Source organism: Podarcis cretensis (assembly GCF_951804945.1).
Source record: "Podarcis cretensis genome assembly, chromosome: 8".
Taxonomy (NCBI): Eukaryota; Metazoa; Chordata; class Lepidosauria; order Squamata; family Lacertidae; genus Podarcis; species Podarcis cretensis.
In genome coordinates, this window is record NC_137177.1 from 28359623 (window position 1) to 28382537 (window position 22915).

Here is a 22915-nt window from a genome sequence, read left to right on the forward strand (position 1 = left end):
TTGCTGCTTTTATGAAAGTGTTCTAATTAACTGCAATGTGGAGGTAGGAGTATTCCCACTCCGTATTATTCTCTGCCTGACTTTCTTTCTTTAAAAAAGCCATCACCTTGGGATGTTGGTGATATTGCTACTTAATATCTACATACTATATTATTTTGTTTCCCTTATGGGGGGAAATTTCAGGAAAAAGACGAAGTTGTCTTCCACATCCCCATAGCTTGCTGGATGTATTTGAGCCCCCCTTCCTCAAAATAGCCGACCTTCCCATTCCCGATGATAGAGGCTTTATTAACGCCATGTAAACAAGAATTTCTAGCTTAAAAAAAATAAAAACAAGTGCACCTTTTGTGGTGGAATTCGATTTTGCAACCGGGGGGGGGGGGGTGAAATCAACTTAGGACAATTATTTTTCTTTCATTAAAGATAAGCTGGGAATCGAACATCTCATGATAATGCTCATTTTTAAAGCAAACAAAGGCTCCAAACACTAAAAAAACAAACTCGCTTGGCTTGGGATTCACCCTTTCCGGCATGTTTCTTTAAAGAAACAAAAAATGCATTAAGTTCTATTAATTGAAAATGTATTTGTACCCCAATTATACTGCTTTTTCTTCTGCCGCTGCTCGCTCCAAAAGCAAACTTTTATATTTTTAGAATTGCACCAGGATAAATTGGTAACCTTCTGAGCTCACCAAACTGGGGAAGAGAAAGATAAAGGACTCATAAATTCCAATTTGAGATCCGATCTCTCTCTCTCTCTCTCTCTCTCTCTCTCCCTCCCACCCCCGAGTCATTGACTAAAGATGGTGGGGAAGGTAAGGAACCAACCAAACCGCCCTCTTCACCCCCCCTCCTCGCATTCCCAAAGCTAGCCAAGGGAGATCCCAGGAGTAGCTGCGGATGGGAGCGGAAAGGGATAGTTTAGGGAAGAGGCTTAACATGCCAAAATGGAATGAGCGGGGAGAGGGAGGGAGGGAGGGAGGGGGCAGCTCTCCTTTTAAACAGGTCACTTCGAGTCAAGCGGGTCTTGTCGCAGGCCAACTTGCTAGGCAGGCGAACATGGGGTGGGGAGGGTCAATAATATAAGCTAATAGTGTGTGTGTGGGTGTGCTGGCAGAGAGAAGTCAAGATAGGAGATCTTGTTTCTTTCCTCTTGACAGGTAATCTACCCATCAATGAAGTTGCACATTCGCACATTCTGCTGCCTCCACTTTGGAAAAAAATAAAATCCCGCTTGGAATGTATAATTACTAGTGTGGTGTGTGTGATTGTGTATCACGTGGGAAAGCTGTGTGTGTGTGTGTGTGTGTGTGAGAGAGAGAGAGAGAGAGAGGGAGAGAGAATATGAATGAATGAATGAATGAATGAGCCATGTGTGAAAACTGCATATGGTGAAAGGTATCCCAGGGACGAGACCCCTCTGGGTTCTTGAGATCTCTCCAACCAACGAGATTTTAAAAAGCGTGGAAGGAGAAAACTGAGTTCCATAAAAGAAAGAAAAAGCATGGACACGAAGCAGGATCCACTCCCTCGCTTGCAGGATGGCAGGAGGTTACATTTTTTGTCTCCTAGGAAGGGAGAAGAGCGCTTATATTGCGGCGAGGTGGGCGGGGGGAGGAGGCGGGGGGAGGGAGGGGAGGCTCGCGGGGGGAGGGGGAAAGCGCGCAAGGTTTGGCGTTAGGGGAATTCTATTGTCTCTTAGAAATTTGGGAAGCTTTAGCAGGCCCTGGGCCCTCCCACTGCTATTGTTGCAGTGAAGATGTAGCAAACCTTTCTCTCGCCTTCCCTCCGCTTGTTTTGAATCTTCCACCACCCCCTCCTCCCTTTCTCCCCCCCTCTCTTTTTTTTGGGAGCTGCTGAGCTGCTCTGACACCCTCTCCAAAGACGGGCTGGCAGAGAGGAGGGGAGGCTGCTCCAGCCAGAGTCCACCATTTCCACCGGGGGTGCAGAATGGGGTCTGTTTCTAACCAGCAGTTTGCAGGTTAAGTGAAAATTTCATACCCAATTCTTCCCTTCCCTTCTCTCCCCCCCCCCCAGGAAGACTCTTTCTTTCTTTTCCCTCTTTTTCTCTCTCTATCTCTGCCCTCCATCCCTGTTTTGAAAATCAGCGGTGTGCCCTGAAGAGCTTTCCCTCACCTCTTCTCATTTTAGGAATAGTTTTACAGCTGTTTTCAATCAATCCTCTTCATTTTTAAAAGGAAAGATTTGTGTTGATTCTTTCATATATTCTTTCCAAAATGTTACTTTTTGAGCGAGCGGTCGGTTTAGTCACTTTCTTGCTTCACCATGTGCTTTTTCTTTATAAGAATTGGGGAGGGCGGAATTTTGGAAACTTTTTGGGTGTATCTAGGCAGCTACAAACTTAGGCAACGTTTTCCTGGGAGCAGGTCCCATTAAACGCGGCGAGGTTTCTTCAGAGTAGACATGCGTTGAATTGCACGAGTTGTGATTTTGTGTTTTGCTTTTAAAGAGGAACTACAGTATATACCTTTACGCTTAAAAAAGCGTATATATTTCCAAATGGTTTCGACAGACCAAGACTTCGCTTCCCAGAGTATTTTTCCCCAGTGTATAAATATTTTGTATTTCCATATAATCAATGTCCATACATACACCTCGAATGCTTTAGAATAGTTTGAAAATGGACTAGTGGTGTCACGCTGTCCCATCCACTAGTTTACTTTTACTCCCTCCCCCCATCCTGTGAAAATAGTGTGGGATCCAGCCCGCAACCCGGGATGGCATAGATTTGGAATACACCGATTTCTTCGATGGTTTGGAGCTGCGTTTTCTATTTTGGGCACCCTACGGAATTTGGAAGAGGGAGCGAGTTCTTGGTATCCCTCCCCCACTAATATGTTTTGAATCCTGCCCTTCCATGGATGAAGACTTGCGATTTAGTCCTCTTTCTCCCCAACCCCCCCCCCCGCCAAATAACCCCAGAGCCGAGGCTGCTCTCTGCATGGCTTCCTGCCTAGCCTTCTGCGCGCTCAGCAGTGCTGGAGCTCTCCGAGGAAGACGATGGCGTTTCCCGCGGGGGGCTGGGGGGCCGGCCGGGAGGTGAGCCCCCTCTCGGGCGTCCCAACCCTGGGTGGCCCCCGGAGGTCCCGCGCTCCCTCTGTTGCGCACCCGCTGGCCCTTGGGAGGAGCGGGGAGGGGGACCCCCCTCCTTTGGCTGGACTCCGGCTGATGATCCTCGGCGCGTATGTTTCCAGGTGGCTGCGCCAAGGCGGGCGAGGAAGAGCCCACGGGGGACTCGCCCCGGCCGGACGAGGAGAGCCAGCCGCTCCTGCATGGCGCCGGGATCTGTAAGTGGTTCAACGTGCGGATGGGCTTCGGCTTCCTCTCCATGACCACCAAGGAAGGCATCGCCCTCGAAAGCCCCGTGGATGTTTTCGTGCATCAGGTAAGGGGTTTTGGGGGGGGGGCGGCAGGGAAGCGGGGCTGCCTTGGTCCTGAGCAGCTCGGGGCCCCCGAGGAGGCTTCCCCCGAGGGCTGAGCCCGGGCGACCCCGGCCTGGGGCCTAGGGCGCCGCCTTGGCGAGGGCCTTCCAGGCTGGACGCAGCCGGGGTGGAGTTTGCACGCGCGCGAAGTTTGGGAACTGCGGCAGGCCTCGTGGGGTGAGCTGATCCGGAGCAAAGCTAGGTGTGTGGACGGGGAGATCTGCCCCCCCCTATGTAAAAAAGAGGGGGCAGCTAGTTTATCACGTTCTCTCTACTCTTTACTGAGGAAGAAATCCCCCCCCCCATTGGCTCCCTACTCGGTTCGGTGCCTGGCTGTATACCGGATTTGAATGCAGGCCGCCTGCCTGGTCCCCACCCCCGATCTTCCTTCCTTGCTGCTTCTACCCACCCACGGCACTAGGCCTCTCTCTCTCTTTCTCGAGGCCGGGAGGGTCAGTTCCTGGGTTCCTTTTCTTCCCGTGATCTCAGGGTTCAAGAGTTAGGTTGCTGTAAAGTGATATCAGATTGATTTCATTTCCCCCCACCTCCTTTTCAAAATGGGTCGCTTGGGGATTTGCCTTGAGAAGGGGGAAAAGGGGCGAGGGAGCGCGCGCCGGGATTATTGCTGTGTTAACCAGGCGTGAGGTGGTGTTAATGTAGCTTTAAAAGAAAAAGAAAAAAAGAGAACGCCGGTAAAACACGGATCAAAATGACGACAGGAAATTGGCAGTTGTAGAAGATGCTGAGATACAGTGTTCCACATGTTTAAAACTTTCCCTCTCCCAGTTGGAAGTGGGGGAGGCCTTTTGCTTTGATTTCCATGACTATAATGTTAGGAAGGTCATGCAAGGACACGGGGGTACAGTGTTGCAGCACAAAATCCAGATGGGACCAGACTTGAAAGTACGATAGCCGGGCATCTTAATATGAGCTTTAAACAGCTACAAAAATGATCACTTGATGCCTGAATGCATATTGTTATAATGCAAAGGATGCCCTCTTTTACATTGGGATATCAAAGCTCTATAAGGTTTTGTAATGTTGATTGCAAAATGCTTTGCTAAAAAAAATTAAGCCTCCCACTTTGGTGCCACACTCTTCCTGACACCTGTGCTGCCAATATTTCTCTTTAGCAAACCATCTTGTTGCTCACCTGAGCCACTTTTTTGGGGAATAGTTAGCTGCAGTTTCAGAAGGTCCTTTACGGATATGTTTTGTCCATGCCACCACCGGGATGAGGTGGTGGTACTTTTGTGGGTGTTGATAGCAAGGGTATTCAAGGGGGTTACTTTGGGGGTTAACCTTTGATGCAATATGGTTTCATCCAGTGGTTTAGAGCAGCTGAAGTTCATCAACTTTGGAAAGGGCCTCAGGTTCCCCCACCCTGGTTTAAGATATAAAAAATGGTTATGTGTAATGATGATAGAGGTTTATAATATTATGAATGGGCAGAGAGAGGGGAGGGGAAGAAATTGATGGGTTTCTCCACACATTGAAATTAAATAATTCTCTATTCCAATATGTGATGATGGCACTGGAGTAGGTGGCTTTTAAGGAACAGAGAAACTCATGGTAGAAAAGACTGATTAATGGCTATTAGATATTGTAGCTAAATGGATCTTCCATGTTCTGAGACAGGCTGCCTCTGAATTCCTTGGTGGGACAAGCAACAGTCATCTTCATGCCCTGCTTGCAGGTTTCACATATTTTCAGATTAGGTGGACCCTCCTATAAGCCAAATCTTATGATAATGCTTTTAAATTTTTTTGGTTGCCTACATGAGATGGAACCACACATTGGATTAGCAGCTTCTTTTACAGCTGTATTTTGCCCTGGTATACAGGATCACTTTTTACATATATACTGAGGATTACTTTTTGTTACTAAAGATGTCACCTGAAATGAATGTCAAGCTTTGCTAATATGAAAACTGCTGTGTTTCTCATTTTTTTATGTTCTCTTTCTTGCAAGAGACCTGTGCATTTCATTTAGGGCTGGATATAAGTAACTAGTGGATGTTGATCCTTTCAAACATGGGGATCAGCTATCATTTGTTCCTTTGTCCCACCAAGTCTCTAGCATCTACTAGAACCTGTTTTAATATAGGCTGGGATCCTTTATGCACTTACCTGGGAGAAAGCCCCATTGAACACAGTGAAATTTACTTCTGAGTAAACATGCATAGGATTACACCAAGCCTCCTGTTTCACCCTACACTTCATTGTAAAACTGTGCTTTTATGTGTGTCTACTCAGAAGTAATCCCCATTGAGTTCACTGGGACTTACTCCAAGGTAAGTGCAACCTCAGTGCACTGTCCTGCTTTCTCTCCTCTAACCCCACTTCTTTTGTTTAATAAGCAGCCTGATAGAGTTCTGGAGAACTTGAAAACTTGCTTATTATTTTGTAGTGCTTTGCTTAGGCCTAATCAAGGTAGCATCAGATTGTGGGTTTTTGAGTTTTTTTTCAAATAGGTCAGCATAGTTTCCTGTTCTTTTTGAAGCTACCTATTAGTCTCCACAATGGAGTCAACAGTTGCAAAGACATTGCACAAGGTTCTTCAGATAGCTAACAAAGTTAGTTTCCCCCTCCCACCACAATAAATAAAATTTTGTTGAGCCACTTCTAGATCAGCCTACTTTTCTTTTGGACTCCATGGCAAATATTTTCATTTGTGTCTTTGTGGAGCCTCTTTGCAAACCTTGTAATGGGTTGGGGGGCAAGATAAGTTGTGAGTAGAGGATTTGTTTTTCCTTTTTGTGTGTAAATCTTTTTTCTTATCTCTCTGTCCCTTTTTGTACTGGCCGAGGAATTGATGGCAGAAACCATTTTGATGTTGTAGTAGAGCCTTGAGATTGGTGAGCTGATACTCCAAAATAAAGGAAATCAAGTACACACACAAACACACTTCCATTTCAGATGGAAGACTAGATGCTAAGCATCTGAGCATGAGTAATCCTACTGAAATGAGCAGCTTCTGTTCAGAAGAAACCGTACTCACTTTGTCAATACTGATAGTCTGGAAGAAGCTTCAAGCACATGTTTTTTTGTGTGAGTTCCACTCAGTTTGGGGGCACAGATTCCCCATACAGCCCAATCCTGTGCATATTTACTCAGAAATAACTTCCACTGAGATTAGTGGTGCTTACTCTCAGGTACATTTGCAAAGAATTTCAGCCTTACAATGCATGTTTACACAGAAGTAAGCTACTGTGTTAACCTGGGGTTTACCCACAAATAAGTGCATTTTGGATTGCACCCTTAATGAAAGTTTGTTGCAACCGAAGTGGACACATAAAGTTCAGAAGGTGCTTTAAATAAACTCAACAAGGAATTTAGCTTGGCAGGGAGGACGGCAGGGGCAAATGAACTTGTGTTGCATGTGTGTAAAAGTTTAAAGTGAATCACTGTTGATTCTGGGGTGGGAATTTGGATTTTTATAAGGTCTGTTCATGAGGTGCCAGGTGCTGAAATCCTAAAATCATTTGCTTTGTTGCCGTTGCGGTGGCATTACTCTAGAGCAAGTGGGTTGAAGTGGGTGGCTTTATATATGAAAACAGTAAATGACTTCTTTTGAGAACTTCTCTTGATTCCAACTACTCAGTTCTTCCCTAGGTTTTTGCTTTCCTTTCCACCAGGCAGATGGCAAATCTGTAAAAAAGAAAAGAAAGAATGGATGTGACCCCTGATTTCTGCATTTTACTCCCCCTCTGCCCTCAGAGAACGGTTTCCCCAGGTCAGGGCCTGGATATATTGATGGAAAAGCCCAGAGGGAATAAACATGGAATGCTGATTTCCTTGTTCCAGAGGGATGCAGATTGCAGCATGAGGATATAAGTGAAGAGGACCAACGCTTTGTTTTAGCTACACTGCCAGTCACTTTGGTATGTGGCTGAATTTTTTAGTGTTGGCTGAATTTGGGAGAATGAAGCCCAATGCAAGTCCATTTTTTTGGAACTGGTTCTGCATCTATGTAGAAATGCCTGATTCCTGTTCTAAGGAAAGTGGCCTTCCCTTTTGTGCTTGAGTGAGGGTTTGTGAAATGCAGAGGCAACTTCAGGTACTGGAGGCGGGGTGGGAGTCCTCTGGTCTCTCCAGCATTTATTGCCCCAGACAGTCTAGTTTTCTGATTGCAGGCACTAACAGTCTTGCACCCTCACAGAAAATTAAACGGTTGGAGTGTCTCTGGTGTCCTAACAGCTTTGCCTCGCACCCTCTGATTCAAGAAAAATAACCCAAAATTCCAGGTTCCTCAATTCATTCTTCACTGCAGTGCATGTGGTGTGGGAGTCCTGAGGATGCACTTAGTATTACTACTACTATTAGAAATCAGGTTGCCCATATTTTTAAGGGGGAAAATGTAAAGGTTAAAGATAAAACCAGGAGCGGGGAACCTAAGACTCACAGGATGTTACTGGATTGCAATTCCCATCATCCCTGACCAATGGCCGTGGTGTCTAGGGCAGAAGTGAGTTAGGGGTCTTAACAGCACCTGCTTCCCCACCCTTGGACTAGAGAGAAGTGCAGGCCTTTCTATGTTTAAAGAGAATCTCCATGGCCAAAGGCAATATAACAATGAAAAACAAGTCAAGGGCGGCTCCAAGTAAGAGCCCCCCTCAACAAAATGCCATTGGTGATCTCCTTTTGTCATCAGTTTCTCATGCACCCACAAATCTATTAGCTGACTAATCAGTGTCTCCAGACCTCTGATAGCATCACACTGAATTTCCCCTGCAGTTTTTGAGCAGATAAAGAGCAGCAGGAGTCGTGTCTAAACAGCAGGCAGGACTCCTGCTGCTTTTTAACCTTCTCTGCACCCATGGAAATGAGTGAAGACCCTGCCTCTCTCCCAAACCATCTGGGCATGCCAGAGGGCATGGGGGACTGGATTGCTGGTGACCAGAAAATGATGACTGACTCATAAGTTGAGTGTCTCTCTCTCTCTCTCTCTCTCTCTCTCTCTGTCTCTCTCTGTTCTGGGACATGATGAGCAGCTTAAAATGGTGGCTTCGCAGCCATCCATTGCTCTTACCCAGTTGATTTGCCCCTGGAGTCGTAGCAGGTGGTAAGTACAGTCATACCTTGGTTTTCGAACAGCTTAGTTCTTGAACGCTTTGGCTCCCAAATGCCGCAAACCCAGAAGTGACTGTTTTGGTTTGCAATCTGATTTTGGAAGCTGAATGTCCAACAGGACTTGTGTGGGTTCCGATTGGATGCAGGAGCTTCCTGAAGCCAATCAGAAGCCACGCTTTGGTTTCCGAACGTTTTGGAAGTCGAACGAACTTCCGGAGTGGATTCCGTTCGACTTCCAAGGTACAACTGTACTGTATCTGCCCTGATGGACCCAGTTGAGGTGCTGGGCGCCAGCAGCTGCCAGAGGATGCCAGATGTTGGTGCCAGGTCTGTCTAGGGCAGGGGTCGGCATGGTTTACCTCACCTGGGCTGGTTCACTCCAGCAGAGATCCCTCCGTGGGCTGGATTGTGCGTACGTATGAGCGTGCTTGCCCGCGATTTCCGGTGTCTGTGCAGACGCGATTTTTGGTATTGCAGAAACGAGTCCCCCCCTGCCTCACTGGTCTAGCACAGCGTGTGGGGGCTTGCCTCAGGGGTGGCTCATGGGCCTGTTAAACGACCCCCGTGGGCCATTTGTGGCCCATGGGCCTTAGGTTGCCTATCGCTGGTCTAGGGCCACCATGAGACACAACAGGGGAGGCCATCACATCACGTTCACGTTCACACTTGCAAGCTTCCAACTGCTGTTGGAAACAGTGCAAAACTAGATCTTGATCCAGTATGTGGTTGTTTACACATGCGTTAGAAACAAGTAGCACATCTCCAAATGTGATAAACCGGACTGGGCTGGTTCAGGCTGCAGGTGGAGGGTCACAGTTTTGAATGTTTCTCTGTGGAACTCCTCCCTACAAACTCCCTGCAAGTGGAACACTAATGCAGCAAAGAAAGAGGAGATGGGACAGAAAGCTGCTTCCTGGTGCTCTGCCTTTTCCCCATCCTTGTAGGATGTCTTTTATTTTTCTGAGTAAAATAAGGCATTCCCTTCTTCTGCAATCTGAAGCTCTGCAGACTATACCACCATTTTGTGCAACATGCAGAGCAGGACTAAATAGTGTTGCTTGTGGTTGTTCTTACTATGTGGCACTTTCTAGTTGTGCAGAGTGCTTTACAGCCCTTCCTTAGAGTGGGTTGACAATCTGTATTCTGGGGGAACCTGGGGTTCATTGTGAGCTGATCAGTGTTTCCCCAAGAGTATCACTGGTTGCCTCTATATCTACCCCTATGTATCTTCCCCAGCAGTGTACAAATGCAGAACAGTGCTGGCTGTGTTTTTAAGGTGTGTTCTTGCTTTACATGGGGCAAATGAGAGGCCATTCTGAGCTGAGTATGCAAACTACAACAGACCCCTCCAAACCCTCTGCAGTTTGGGGGCTCATCAGCTGACAAGCTAATGTCCACAGCTTGAAAACCACAGGGGCAGGAGATTGTTATCAGTAAAAGGAGTTGAACAGAGGGCCACAACTCACCTTGCAATTGATGGTGAAATCAGTACAGTTCAATTTCCTGAATACTGTATTGAACTTGTCTTGTGAATATAGTGACTTGTGTATCCACATCAAGACACTCTCTTCCTCCCCTCTCCCTTCCTCTCTCCCTCCATTCTGGTGCTAGAAAGGTGGCCTTATCTGGGTTCGCTGGAGCTCTTCATCTTAGTCTTCTACACCTGCCTTGCTAACCCTTTGGCTGCACCTTTCCCTTCCTCTGCTGGACTGTCATGTTACAATGAATGACCAAAACTTTGGCAAATGTCTGCATTCCAGAGCAAAATTCTGTGGCTACAGCTGGACTGAACACTGACAGTCATAGGAATTGTCAGCATTCAGTTCTTAATGCTGGAAAAGCAGGAGGGAAAATGGATCTCTTTGGGCCACCTGTATAATGTACAGTGGTACCTTGGGTTAAGTACTTAATTCATTCTGGGGGTCCGTTCTTAACCTGAAACTGTTCTTAACCTGAAGCACCACTTTAGCTAATAGGGCCTCCCGCTGCCGCGCAATTTCTGTTCTCATCCTGAAGCAAAGTTCTTAACCCGAGGTACTACTTCCGGGTTAACAGAGTCTGTAACCTGAAGCGTCTGTAACCCGAGGTACCACTGTATTTGGGATTATCAGCAATTGCATTCACATGTCCTTAAGGCAGGATCTGAAGGCATATGATGTAACAGCCTTGGCAGAGGCTGGTCAGTGCCTGGATAGGCCTCTACTTTTGTGCCCTAATGAGCCCCCTTGAATTTCATGAGGGAAGAAAAAAGTATAATACTGTACATAAAATGTTGAGATTTTCACTGGAACGTGCACACACCATCTTCTCTGTTAATTTAATTCTTGGTTGGGGAGCTGCATGACTGCAAGACATACCCGGCCTCCCAGGCTTCCCCTGAAACCACACCCACACCTGAGGCCAGCAGAAAACAGGATGTGTGGGGAGTTCAGTCTTGCTTGGGCAGTAATCCCCTCCCCCAAAGAGGTGGTTGGATCTTGCCCATCTGTCAAAGTTGGCCTGTCAAGGTGGGGGAAACAAAGAACGGGCCCACTGGACCAAGAAGGTTCTCCGCCCTGGAATGTATCACAAGAGAAGTCTCTCAAAGTTGTGGCGGGGGGGGGGGAGCATCACTCAGTGGTAAAACACATGGTTTGCTAGCAAATGGTCCCTGCCATTTACAGCTAAAAATATTGAGTACCACCAACCCTTTTGCCAGAGGCTCTGGAGACCCACTTCCAGTCAGAGTAGACAATACTTGATTAATGGGCTGCTATAAAGTAGCTTTCTATGATAAATTTATTCTCACAAGTTTTATCAAATGTAGATTCCCCCCAGGCTTAAGGAGCTCAGGGCAACACACAGTGCTTCCCCCACCCCTTATTCACACTATAACTTTGTGAGGTAGGTTAGGCTAAGAGATAGTGACCAGACCAACCTTATCCAGTAGGTTTCATCTCCTCAGTCTTGGTCCAACACACTTCCAGGGGAAGGCAACTTGCAGTCTCAGGCCTGATTTTATGCAGGTGACAAAGAAGTGGGAAAGGTAACATCACCACCACCCTATATTTTTCTCTGTCTCTTTAAGACCACCAGCACCCCATTTTCTCTCTCTTTCTCTCTCTGCCCCTCAGCACCACTCCACATTTCTCTCTCCCTCAGATCATCACCTCCCTATATTATCTCTCTCAAGGAGATTACTACCCCATATTCTCTCACCCATGTGAGGCTGGCACTCCTTCGCTCCTGTCTGACAGATTCCTTTGGGGGGAGGTGCAGCCCTTGACAGGGAAAATATGCCCCTTCTGGCTCTAATCACAGTATTTAATATGTGGTGACTCTCAGTTAAGTCAGTTTGCATTTAAGGGGGGCCACAAGATTCTTTGTCTTCTTTCCTACTTGCAAGAAGACCTTTGGAAGCTGTCAAGGGTCCCTATTTGGACACCCTGATCATTCACAAAGCCACAGTGACATGAGAGAGTGGCTGGTAGTTGGGTTAGCTGGTCCTAATGCCCAGGGCTGCCCTTTCTAGACATTTCCAAGCACTCTCATCTTGGCACCTTTAATGCTAAATTGGGGATGCAGGAAGAAGTGCCCGAAATTGCCAGTAAGGATGGGATTATTTTAATCTAAACTAACAAATCAGCAAGGCCCCATTAAGAATTGAGGAGAGACATCTTTAGCTTGCCTGATCACAATTCATTCATTCATTCATTCATTCATTCATTACCATAGCTTGCCTGATCACCATTCATTCAGGTTGAAGATTAATTAGCACACATACACACGCAAGGCACCCTGAGAAAAAGTGACTTCCCTCATAGTTTCCTAAGCTCAGATCTGCCCCTGAGGTTTATAGGTTCCTGCTTTGATTATGTGTTAAGTGGTTCGCTTGGTGTGAGAGTGCTGAAGAGTGAATTGGGAGCCATGCTTAGCTTCTCATGCCATAGTTGCTCTAAGGTTGAACAGCTTGAAAGGTTACAGGATGATGGCAGCAAAGCCATTGATATTAAGTAGGGAGCTGCCTTCCATGGAGTCCAGGCCATTGGTCCATCTACCTCAGTTCTGGCTACACTGAGCAGCTGCAGCTCTCCAGAGCCAGGCTGGAGGCATTCCTAGAGATGCTGGGAATTGACTCTAGGACCTTCTGTGAGTAATGTGGATGCTCCGCAGGTAGGGAATGGTCTCCCTTCAAGTAAGAAGTTAGAACATCAGGGGGAAAGTCTGAAATTCTTTGTTTGCCCTGCTGTGTTTAGTTTTTTTTTTCTATTTGGTTTTTAAATGTGATTTCCCACCTCCTGCAGTCTGAACTGGTACAGCCCATTCTACCTTTTCATTCTCTCTTCTGTGAACTACCTGTCCGTATCTGTAGATTGGGGGGAAAGTGTTGTACACTCCAGGGAAGTTATCCCTGCCTCTTTCTGTAGAATTACATGAGAACATCCTTTCACACAAGGGTTGTCTCCAGCTGTAGCCCCTGAGCTTCATCCAGGTGTTCCAAACTGTGCCTATGCATTTGTGGTTGAAGATGGGAGATACCACCCTCATCACATTAAATATATTGATTTTTAAAATTGTATTCTGATTGCCTCTCTTATTTCTTACATGCTGCATTTTATTGTATTTCATGTAATTCAAACTGTAATATAATAAAATGCAGGAAATAAAAAGAAGCAATCAAAATACAGTTAAAAACCATGCAACATTACAACTGCTAAAACAGGCATCATAACAACAACAACAACAACAACAACAACAACAACAACAACAACATAATAATAATAATAATAATAATATGTGATTTTCAAGTGGTCCATGGGCAGAAGAAAAAGAGGCCAAGAGTGTGAGCTGAGAAATCATTAGTCATGAACCCACAAGGCTCAGCTTAGGCTCAGCTGCCCTCCCTTGCAAAAAGGAGCAAACAGGTTATTATCTTACAGGACTATTGCAATAACTTCTAGATGTAATGTACGTGGTGACTTTTGATCACTCTAAATTGCTGTGTAAATGCTAAACTTTTAGTGTGCTAGGACCTCCACTTATATCCTGCAGGCATCTTCACTGCATATATCAGGCATAGGCAAACTCTGACCCTCCAGATGTTTTTGGAACTACAGTTCCCATTATCCCTAGCCAACAGGACCAGTGGTCAGGGATGATGGGAACTGTAGTCTCAAAACATCTGAAGGGCTGGAGTTTGCCTATGCCTGGCATACATGCTGTCAGTGTCTGCTTAAAGCTTCCATAGGCAAGCATTTCCAGACAAGTTGGTGTGTATTTTAATATCATGTTAGCTTATTGTTGATTCTGAAATGTTTTTCCTTGCTTTGGATTAATAATCTTAAATGTTTTATTTTACTCCCCCCCCCCAAACCACTTAGAGGGTTGCTTTTTTCAATCAAGTGATACATAAATTTTGTTAAATAAAATGATAAATACAACAACTACTGCAGCTTTTGATATCATCATCGTCATCATTACGATTTGATAATTTTCCAAGTGGGTTGACCATTTCTCATCAAGTCATTGGTCAACCAGAAATGAGTAGACAAAACTGGGAGAGCATCACAGAAAAAGCGTGTGTTCTTTGTCCATGGACAATGTCCTCGAACCAGACAAGGTCTGCTTTAAGTGCAGCAGAGCCCATTGATAACCCTCTCCTGGTCATTTACACATGTGAATGATAACCCACAGGAAGTAACTGTGGGAGAAAGAAGGGAACTGGCCTCTTCAGATCTATTAAATCACTTTATTACAGGAACCAGCCCTGAATAGCCCTTCCTGGCAGGGGGTTAGTCTCCCTCTCCCTCTCTCTCTCCTCTCCAACCATCTCACCCCTCCCTCCTCCTCCTCAACTGATAACAAAGCAATCAAAATTTTGGCATCTGGGAGGCCAACTGAGTTGCCTTCCCTCTGGCAAGTTGTGATCTGGGTAGATAATATTTGGAGCCCCTGCTCTTAGGTGTTCAGAAATGGAGCACACCTTTGTGGGCTGTGAAAATTGTGGAAAGAATGGCGCTTGTAGGGATAGGTTTTTTTGGCTTGAAATAGGATGCAAATAATTTTACATTGAGAAAAGCCAGGCTCTGGTTTGGTGCCTCCATTAAACTAATGGGCCAAATCCATTGATCCTTCAAGCATCAACAGAGCTCCAGTGATTGCCACCCCATTTAATTACAGATATTCCACACCTGCTTAACCATGTCCCACTGAATGCCAGCCCCAAAGAGGAAAGCCTTAAGCTCTTCTGGAACTTATTTAAGTTTGATGGACCTCTAATGGAAGGGAGTTCCTGCCAAGGAATAGCCTCTGCCAACAACCTCCCCACCCACTAAAAAGGTGTCCTGTTCAAACCCTATGCTGTGCATAGTTAAGAAGGCATTATCTATTGGTTTTAACCATTGTGATTCTGTTACTATTAAGGTGATCATTGTTTGGGGAATATGCCAATGGTGCCTTAGCCAAATTGGTGCCCTCCTGGTGTTGTTGGGCCAGTACAATAAGAAGCCCCAGTCAGCATAGCCAATAGCCATGGAAGATGGAAGTTGTAGTCCCTAGCATCTGAATGGCACCCCATTGGCACCAGCAAAGACAAACAATATTTATTACTATAGCATAATATGTTGTGCACCAGAGCTCACTTCATCAGATGCATGTATTTTTGTCAACCTTCACCAGTTTGGTTCTCTTTTGATGCTTTGGACTGCAACTCCTATCACCTTTGGCCAGCGTGGTGCTGGCTGGAGCTAAGGACAAAAGAAGAGTCCTGCTGGATGAGGCCAGTGACTCATCTAGTCCAGCATCCTGTTCTCACAGTGGCCAACCAGGTGCCTATGGGAAATCCGCATGCAGGATTCAAGCACAAGAGCCCTCTCCCCTCCTGGGGGCTCCAGCAACTGGCTTCAGTCCACAAATGATTCTGCAACAATAAATCTGTTAAGTCTATAAGGTGCCACAAGACTCTTTGTTGCAGTAGAATAGACCAGTACGGCTACTCTTCTGGAATTTGTCACGATGGCCACCAATTAATTATTCTCTTGCTTTGCTTTGTCTTTCAATCGCTGAGACTGATGTGGCAGCAATAGTGAGTCAAACATCTCCCTGGAAATGAGGGGTTATGCACACAAATGTAAAGAAAGAGCCCTTATAGATGGGCGAGTAGCTTGTTCCACAGAGAAATCAGGAGCATCATCAATAGCTAGGAGAAGCAAGCACTGCATTATGACATATAATTATATTTTGCATTATCTGGGGGAAAGGATTAATCCTAATCAGCAAACTTAAATTGATGAGTGTGGCCAATTTCTATGTTTTCAAGACCACTTCTGTTTTCAGACAGTATCCTGGGGGTGGGGTTTAAAAAGTGTATTGCCTGATCCCCCTCTGTAGAAAGCCAGTTCTCTGACCATTGTTCTAACCAATTTGCTATCATATAGCTATAAGGATTTTGCCCCCATAGAACTTTTGTGCTGAGTCTTAAGAGCTTTTCATGCAAGACAGGCAGAGCCAACTCGCACTGGCCCAAGTCAGCATGGCCAATGGTCAGGGATGGTGGGAGTTGTAGTCCAATAACATGGGTGGGTGGTGAGTTGGTGAGCCTTCAGATGTTGGACTCCAGAACCTGCTTAGTTTGAGCAAAGCTACTCCCTTAAACCAGAGGGCAAACTACTATCATCTTAATCCCATGTTGTTCCCATCATGCCTGACTATTTGCTATGCTGGCAGGACTGATGGGAATTATAGTCCAAAACATATAGAGGGTGCCTGATTGGGGAAGGCTTGTCTTTGGAGTGTGACTGCATTATTGTCTTGCTGTCCTGCCTTCGTCACCTTAGCTGAGTCCCTGCTATGAGTACAAGTGATTCCATGCATCATTTTCTCTCATCTGAATGATTTGAGAACACTGTGCGGTAGTAGCCACAATAGCACTTTACTGTATATGAAAGTTGTGTACCTTAACATAATTGTTTTCAGAGTTTCTGCTCTTCTGCCACTTAATTTCAGCAGCTTGCTTTCTGAGAGTTGGGGCAAGCATGCACATTCATGGTTTTTTAGTTGAATTGCCTGCCTCAGCAGTTTTGATTCACAGTGGTTTTGCAAGGGCATTGGGATTGAACTGGCATGCAGTCACTGTGTTGATTTACTGATAAAATATTACCTAAGTCAGTGGTTCTCAAAGGGTGTGGTGCATGCCACAATGGTGGGGCAGGAGAGGATGGCAAGTGTGTCAGGAAGAGTCAAGAACAATCCAAGAAACATTTCAGTATAGAATAGTTATAATAATAATAATAATTTATTATTTATACCCTGCCCATCTGGCTGGGTTTCCCCAGCCACTCTGGGCGGCTTCCAACAGAATATTAAAATACAGTAGTCTTGTTGTTGTTTAGTCGTTTAGTCGTGTCCGACTCCTCGTGACCCCATGGACCAGAGAACGCCAGGCACTCCTGTCCTCCACTGCCCCCCGCAGCTTGGTCAGACTCATGCTGGTAACCTCGAAAACACTATCCAACCATCTCATCCTCTGTCGCCCCCTTCTCCTTGTGCCCTCCATCTTTCCCAACATCAGGGTCTATTGAACATTAAAACTTTCCCTAAAACAGGGCTGCCTCCAGATGTCTTCTAAAAGTCAGATTGTTGTTTGTTTCCTTGACATCTGATGTGAGGATGTTCCACAGGGCGGGCGCCACCACCAAGAAGGCCCTCTGCCTGGTTCCCTGTAACCTCACTTCTCACAGTGAGGAAACTGCCAGAAGGACCTCAGTGTCTGGGCAGAATGATCGGGGTGGAAATGCTCCTTCATGTATACAGGACCAAGGCCATTTAGGGCTTTAAAGGTCAGCACCAACACTTTGAATTGTGCTCAGAAACGTACTGGGAGCCATAGTTAGGTCAAATGAGTCCTAAATGAGATTCCCCGGCAGGAGAAAGCTCACACCTCTAATTCAGGTTGTATACATACTTAAGGTGCATTTAAGAGGCTCGTTTATATGTATATTATGGGAATGATTCATGGTCTTATGTAGCCGCATTGTTTCATACTTTCTGAATGTCCCATGATCATATTATAAAATAGTTGTGTTCTATGTTATAAAGGAGGCCGAGAGCTCTTGGCTCCTTGCATGATGGGTGGATAAAAATGCAAATCCTTCTCTAAGTGACATTTTGCTCTCCCCATATTTACCGTATTTTTCGCCCTATAGGACGCACTTTTCCCCCTCCAAAAATGAAGGGGAAGTGTGTGTGCGTCCTATGGGGCGAATGCAGGCTTTTGCTGAAGCCTGGAGAGCGAGAGGGGTCGGTGCGCACCGACCCCTCTCGCTCTCCAGGCTTCAGGAGAGCCGCAGCGCCAGCCCCACAAGGTCGGGGGACAGCGGGGAGGCGGAACGCCGCCATCCCGCTGTCTCCCGATGTGGTTTGGAGGCTGATGGCGGGGACAGTGGGGAGACGCACCACGTCTTCCCGCTGTCCCCGGACCTGGTCTGCAGGCGGGCGGCGGGTAGAAGAGCGCTTCTCCCCGCTGCCAGCCCCGCAAGCTCCGGGGACAGCTGGGAGGCGCAGTGCATCTTTCCGCTGTCCCTGGACCTGGTCTGCAGGCGGGCGGCGGGGAGAAGAGCGCTTCTCCCGCTGCCGGCCCCACAAGCACCTGGGGGGAAAATATTTTTTTTTCTTTATTTCCCCCCCAAAAAACTTGGTGCGTCCTATGGGCCGGTGCGTCCTACGGGGGGGGGGGGGGATATGGTATTTACCTACTTAACTTGTATAGCTGCCCCATAGCAGTACTACTGTAGGAAGTCAGTGTGGCATAATGGTTAGAGTGTTGGAGATCCGGGTTCCAATTCCAACTCAGTCATGAAGCTCCCTGGGTGACCTTGGGCCAGTCACAGCCTCTTAACCTATTTCAGGGTTGTTGTAGGGATCAGCTGAGGAAGCGGGGGTGGGGGAACCATGTACTCCTTGGAGAAAAAGGAGAAAAGCAAGAACAAGCTCTTCTGCTTACCTGCTTTAGAAAGTTGGAGGCCAGATGGAGATGCCATCCTGAGGTCTCCACATGGTCGCAATTTGACCCGCACCAGTAGTAAAACGTACCTTGGACCTGGCGGATTTCAGTCACTGCCTTTCCTCCAAATACTAGGTTAATTGGCATACCAGTTCTAGGTTGCTTGTGTTATCATCAGCACTGCTTTGTGCCACCCCCTGCCATTGTTTTGTTTGTTTGCTTTTTAATTTCACAAACTTATAAACTGCTTCACAGCCTGAAGCTATCAAAATGATGTACCAGAAAACAAGAACAAGATACAAATTCAAGGAGCAACTAAACCTATTCTTACGGGCTCTAAAAGCAATAAAACAGTTCCTACAAATTCTAAAAAAAATTCAACAGATGTGCAATTAATATTAACCATAAATAACTGTTGAAGAAGGGAAAGACTTCTTAAACAAAAACATCTTCAGAAATATATAATATTATAATATATATTATATCATACGTCATCCATCTGACTGCATTACTCCAGACACTCTGGGTGGCTTCCAATAAGTCAAAACACAGTAAGACATCAAACATTAAAAACTTCCCTAGTGTAGGTGCCTAAACAGTACCTGATTCTTACCCAGCCTCATATATATTTCATTTCCCTCTATCCTCACTGTTTATAATCTAACCACACAAACCTCAGTTATACTCCCATTTATTTATACTTTCCAACTTAATACTTCATGCATCTAATAAAGTCAGTGCAAGTTTATGCCACAATAAACTTGTTATTTATTTAAGGTGCTGCAAGCCTCATTGTATTTTTCCTAAGGGAAGCTTTTACCAATGATAGAAAGAAAGTATTACAATATATTTCAATAGCTGTTGCTGAAAGAAAAACGGGGTACTGGCAACAAATTTAATTTGATTTATATTAAAAGACAAAGGCAGGAAATTATATTATATGGAGAAAATAGGAAGAAGGAAGGTTGTCACTGCCACATGTAATGTAACAATTCTCAAGCTGTTTGAGTCAGTTCATTTTATGGTATCTTGATCAGAAAATAAGTACTTTTGTGCAGTGTTAGAAACTCATACAGTGGTACCTCGGGTTAAGTACTTAATTTGTTCCGGAGGTCCGTTCTTAACCTGAAACTGTTCTAAACCTGAAGCACCACTTTAGCTAATGGGGCCTCCTGCTGCTGCCGTGCCGCCGGAGCCCAATTTCTATTCTTATCCTGAAGCAAAGTTCTTAACCCGAAGCACTATTTCTGGGTTAGCGGAGTCTGTAATCTGAAGCGTATGTAACTTGAAGCGTATGTAACCCGAGGTACCACTGTATATATAAGCTAGGCACCAAATGGCTTCTTTAACCAAGGTTACAGTTGCCGCAGCAGAATACCACGTTTTTCCGTGTATAAGACTAGGGTGGGGGTTTTTTATTAAAAAAGCATGTTGAAAATTTGGGCTCGTCATATACACAGGTAGTGCTGAGGGTGACATGCGATTGGTTGAGTCCCCCAACATAGGGGGCATCTTATACACGGGGGCATGTTATACACTGAAAAATACGGTATCTAGTTGCCATTTTCGGGCAACTAGATGGCTCTAAAGTCTTATTTTTCAAATGATGGACTGACTGATTCTCAGTTAAACATCTGGCTAGTTCAGATGACAGCCTTAAGCTAGGTTAAGAGCTTTGAGAACTTAAAAGAAAAATCATTTTATCCAGGGTCAGCCCACATATATATTGGCCTCTTCCTATCTCATTTTCTTAGTGGTGACACAGACCATTCATAGCGTAGGGATATTTTTCACAACTGTGAGCAGAGCAATGGGATGGGTGAACACAAGCTACAACAGTTAACTGTATCTTTGTTCACTGCTCCTGCTGCACAGAAAGTGCATTTTGTTTCCTGAAATTCATTCTGATTGTGCACATAAAATATAATCGATAGATTTCTACAGGATGCGTACTAGTGTGCAAAAGCAGTCCAGATCCAATAATCCCCAGGTGTGCACCTTCAAATGGTAGAGATGTCAGGGGCCATCCTGGTGCCCAGGCATCAGGTGCAAAATGCTTGGCTAATTTCAAACACTGCTTTTGCGTAATATTGAAAACAGTTTACAAAGGGGAAGCTTTTAACCACCTTGCTGCTATCTGCATGGACTGGCATTGGTTTTCCAAGGTTTTCAGAGACTGGGGTGTGTTTGGCTTTCCCAGCCCTGCCTGGAGATTCAACCTGGGACATTAGCACACAAAGAATGTGCTCTCTCATTAAGCTAAGACCCTTCCCTTTCTGTTGCTGATATTCCACCCCCCACAAAAAAATACACCTGCTGATACACTGGTTTTAGATGTGTACTCATTTGTGTGTCTTTGTTTTGTGGGTCTTCTTGAGTGTTCTCTATGAAGAGAATACCAAATACATAAACTCACTATATCCAGTAAACACTAAACATTCTGTTTCTGCATGCTGGTGCAGCTCATGGTTTGTTGGAAGTGAGATAAGCAGCACAACTGGCTCATGCAATGCTAAGCCAAACCATGGTTTAGCTTTGGGTAGTGTGGCAGCATCAGGACTAGGGGAGGAACGAAGTGGTAATGATATTTCTTTCTGATTACCCACACACTTGCTCTCACTAAGACATATTTTGGCTTCACATTATGTGCAAACTGGGTCCATGTGTGCGTAGGAAAAGTGCTAAATAAAGTGATATAATTTATAGACAAGCAGGGGCATCTCTGCAATGTCTCCTCTGTTTGCCAGACCATGCTCTGTACGCTTCCACGTTTAACACTAAATCTGGCTCGTACTGGTGTGCTGTAACATGTTATGTTGCTATTTTGATTGGTTTGGTTACAACAAGTTTGAGCAGAAGATGGACTGGGAGATCTCCAATTTACAGTAGCTCAGAAAAGATTGCTTGCTTACAGTTGTTTAAAAATAGCAGCAACAACACTGACCTTTTATTAAGTTGAACCAAAGAAGCCCAAGCAGGAGTGGTCTCTGTGGGTGAAAAGACTGCAAGCTCTGTTCAGTTTTGGTACTGAAAGCAAATCCCTAGGCTCAGAATGCGCTCAGGGGCATCTTTAATTCTAATGCTATGGCTCAGTTCACACATCACAGTAAGCCATAGTTCATGGTTTACTATGAAGGTGGCTTTTAGTCTGTTTTGTTTTTCCTGGCTGCTGCTAGGAGGAAACAAGCATCTTTCTTGGTAGTATGCCTGATTGTGATGTGTTTCATGTCTAACAACCCATTGTTTCATAGAATCATAGTGCTGAAAGTAAACCCAAAGCTGCAATGCAGGAATCGCAGCTAAAGAATCCCTGAATCCAACCTCTGTTTAAAAATCTCCAATGAAGGAGAGTCTATTTGTAGCCAAGGTTGTGTTCTTGGCTTACTGATCACTGTCTGATAGAGCAAAACAAACCACATTCTCTGGTTTGGATGTAATGCAATGCCCAGGAATCATGGTTTGTCTTCCCTGCATGCAAGCAAGAGAAGGGGCAAAAAGAACCCTCTTGGGCAGGGTTCAGCAAACTTTTTCAGCAGGGGGCTGGTCCACAGTCCCTCAGACCTTGTGGGGGGCTGCTAGACTATATTTTGAAGAAGAAAAAAGAACAAATTCCTATGCCCCACAAATAACCCAGAGATGCATTTTAAATAAAAGCACACATTCTTCTCATGTAAAAACATGCTGATTCCCAGAACGTCTGCGGGCCAGATTTAGAAGGCGATTGGGCCGGATCCGACCCCCAGGCCTTCGTTTGCCTACCCATGCTCTTGGGTGTAATCAGTGTAAACCATTAACTGCTACCATGACAGTGAGAATGAGCTCTATCTTTTGTAACAAGCTCTGGTTGGTATCTTGGAGTCCTAGTGAAAAAAAAGAGGTGGGAAAGCCCAATACAAAATTAGTTCTAAAGAGCTTCCAAAAAGTTTGAGGATCTCTGAGTTTCAAGTGCAGGCTGGGGTGTTGGATCATATTTTTCATTTGATTGCTTGCTCTGCCTATCACAGAGAGACTGAGTAATTCTGGTCTTCTCTATGCTTTGCTGCAGAGAGGCATGTCCCCCTGGGCAATGGGAAAACAAATCCTTTCCAGGAATGTTGCATTCCCATCTCTATGGGTTCATATGCTAATTCCAGCAATTAACAGGAGTAGCTTCCTCATCCTCCCCCCTTCACTTGCTCAGTGATTGAAAAAGGCCTGCTGCCTCTTTGTATGCATACAGGATTTTTGTTTTTTTTAAAAAAAGAAGACTGATCTCTTCCTAGACTTGTAAATTTAATCAAGCGATTCCTTTTGTGCTCTTTATCTTCTGGAGAGATGTAATCATCAGAATCTTAAGATTTTTTTATCTTCTCTTTTTGAAAGCAAAATCACATCTTGGCTGTGAAATCTAAAGGCTCAGAATCCTTGAAGGCAAACTTTCT

General features: G+C 45.3%; 1 protein-coding gene across 1 annotated transcript in view; it reads left to right on the forward strand.

Moving 5' to 3' along the window:
- Positions 1–1698: 1698 nt before the first annotated feature.
- Positions 1699–22915, forward strand: part of LIN28A (lin-28 homolog A) — a 49189-nt gene continuing 27972 nt past the window's right edge. Inside the window, exons 1-2 of the mRNA XM_079986450.1 lie at positions 1699–1981; positions 3216–3406. Of these exons, the coding sequence (XP_079842576.1) occupies positions 1951–1981; positions 3216–3406 (222 nt within the window). The 5' untranslated portion in view covers positions 1699–1950. The remainder of the gene's footprint in view (positions 1982–3215; positions 3407–22915) is intronic.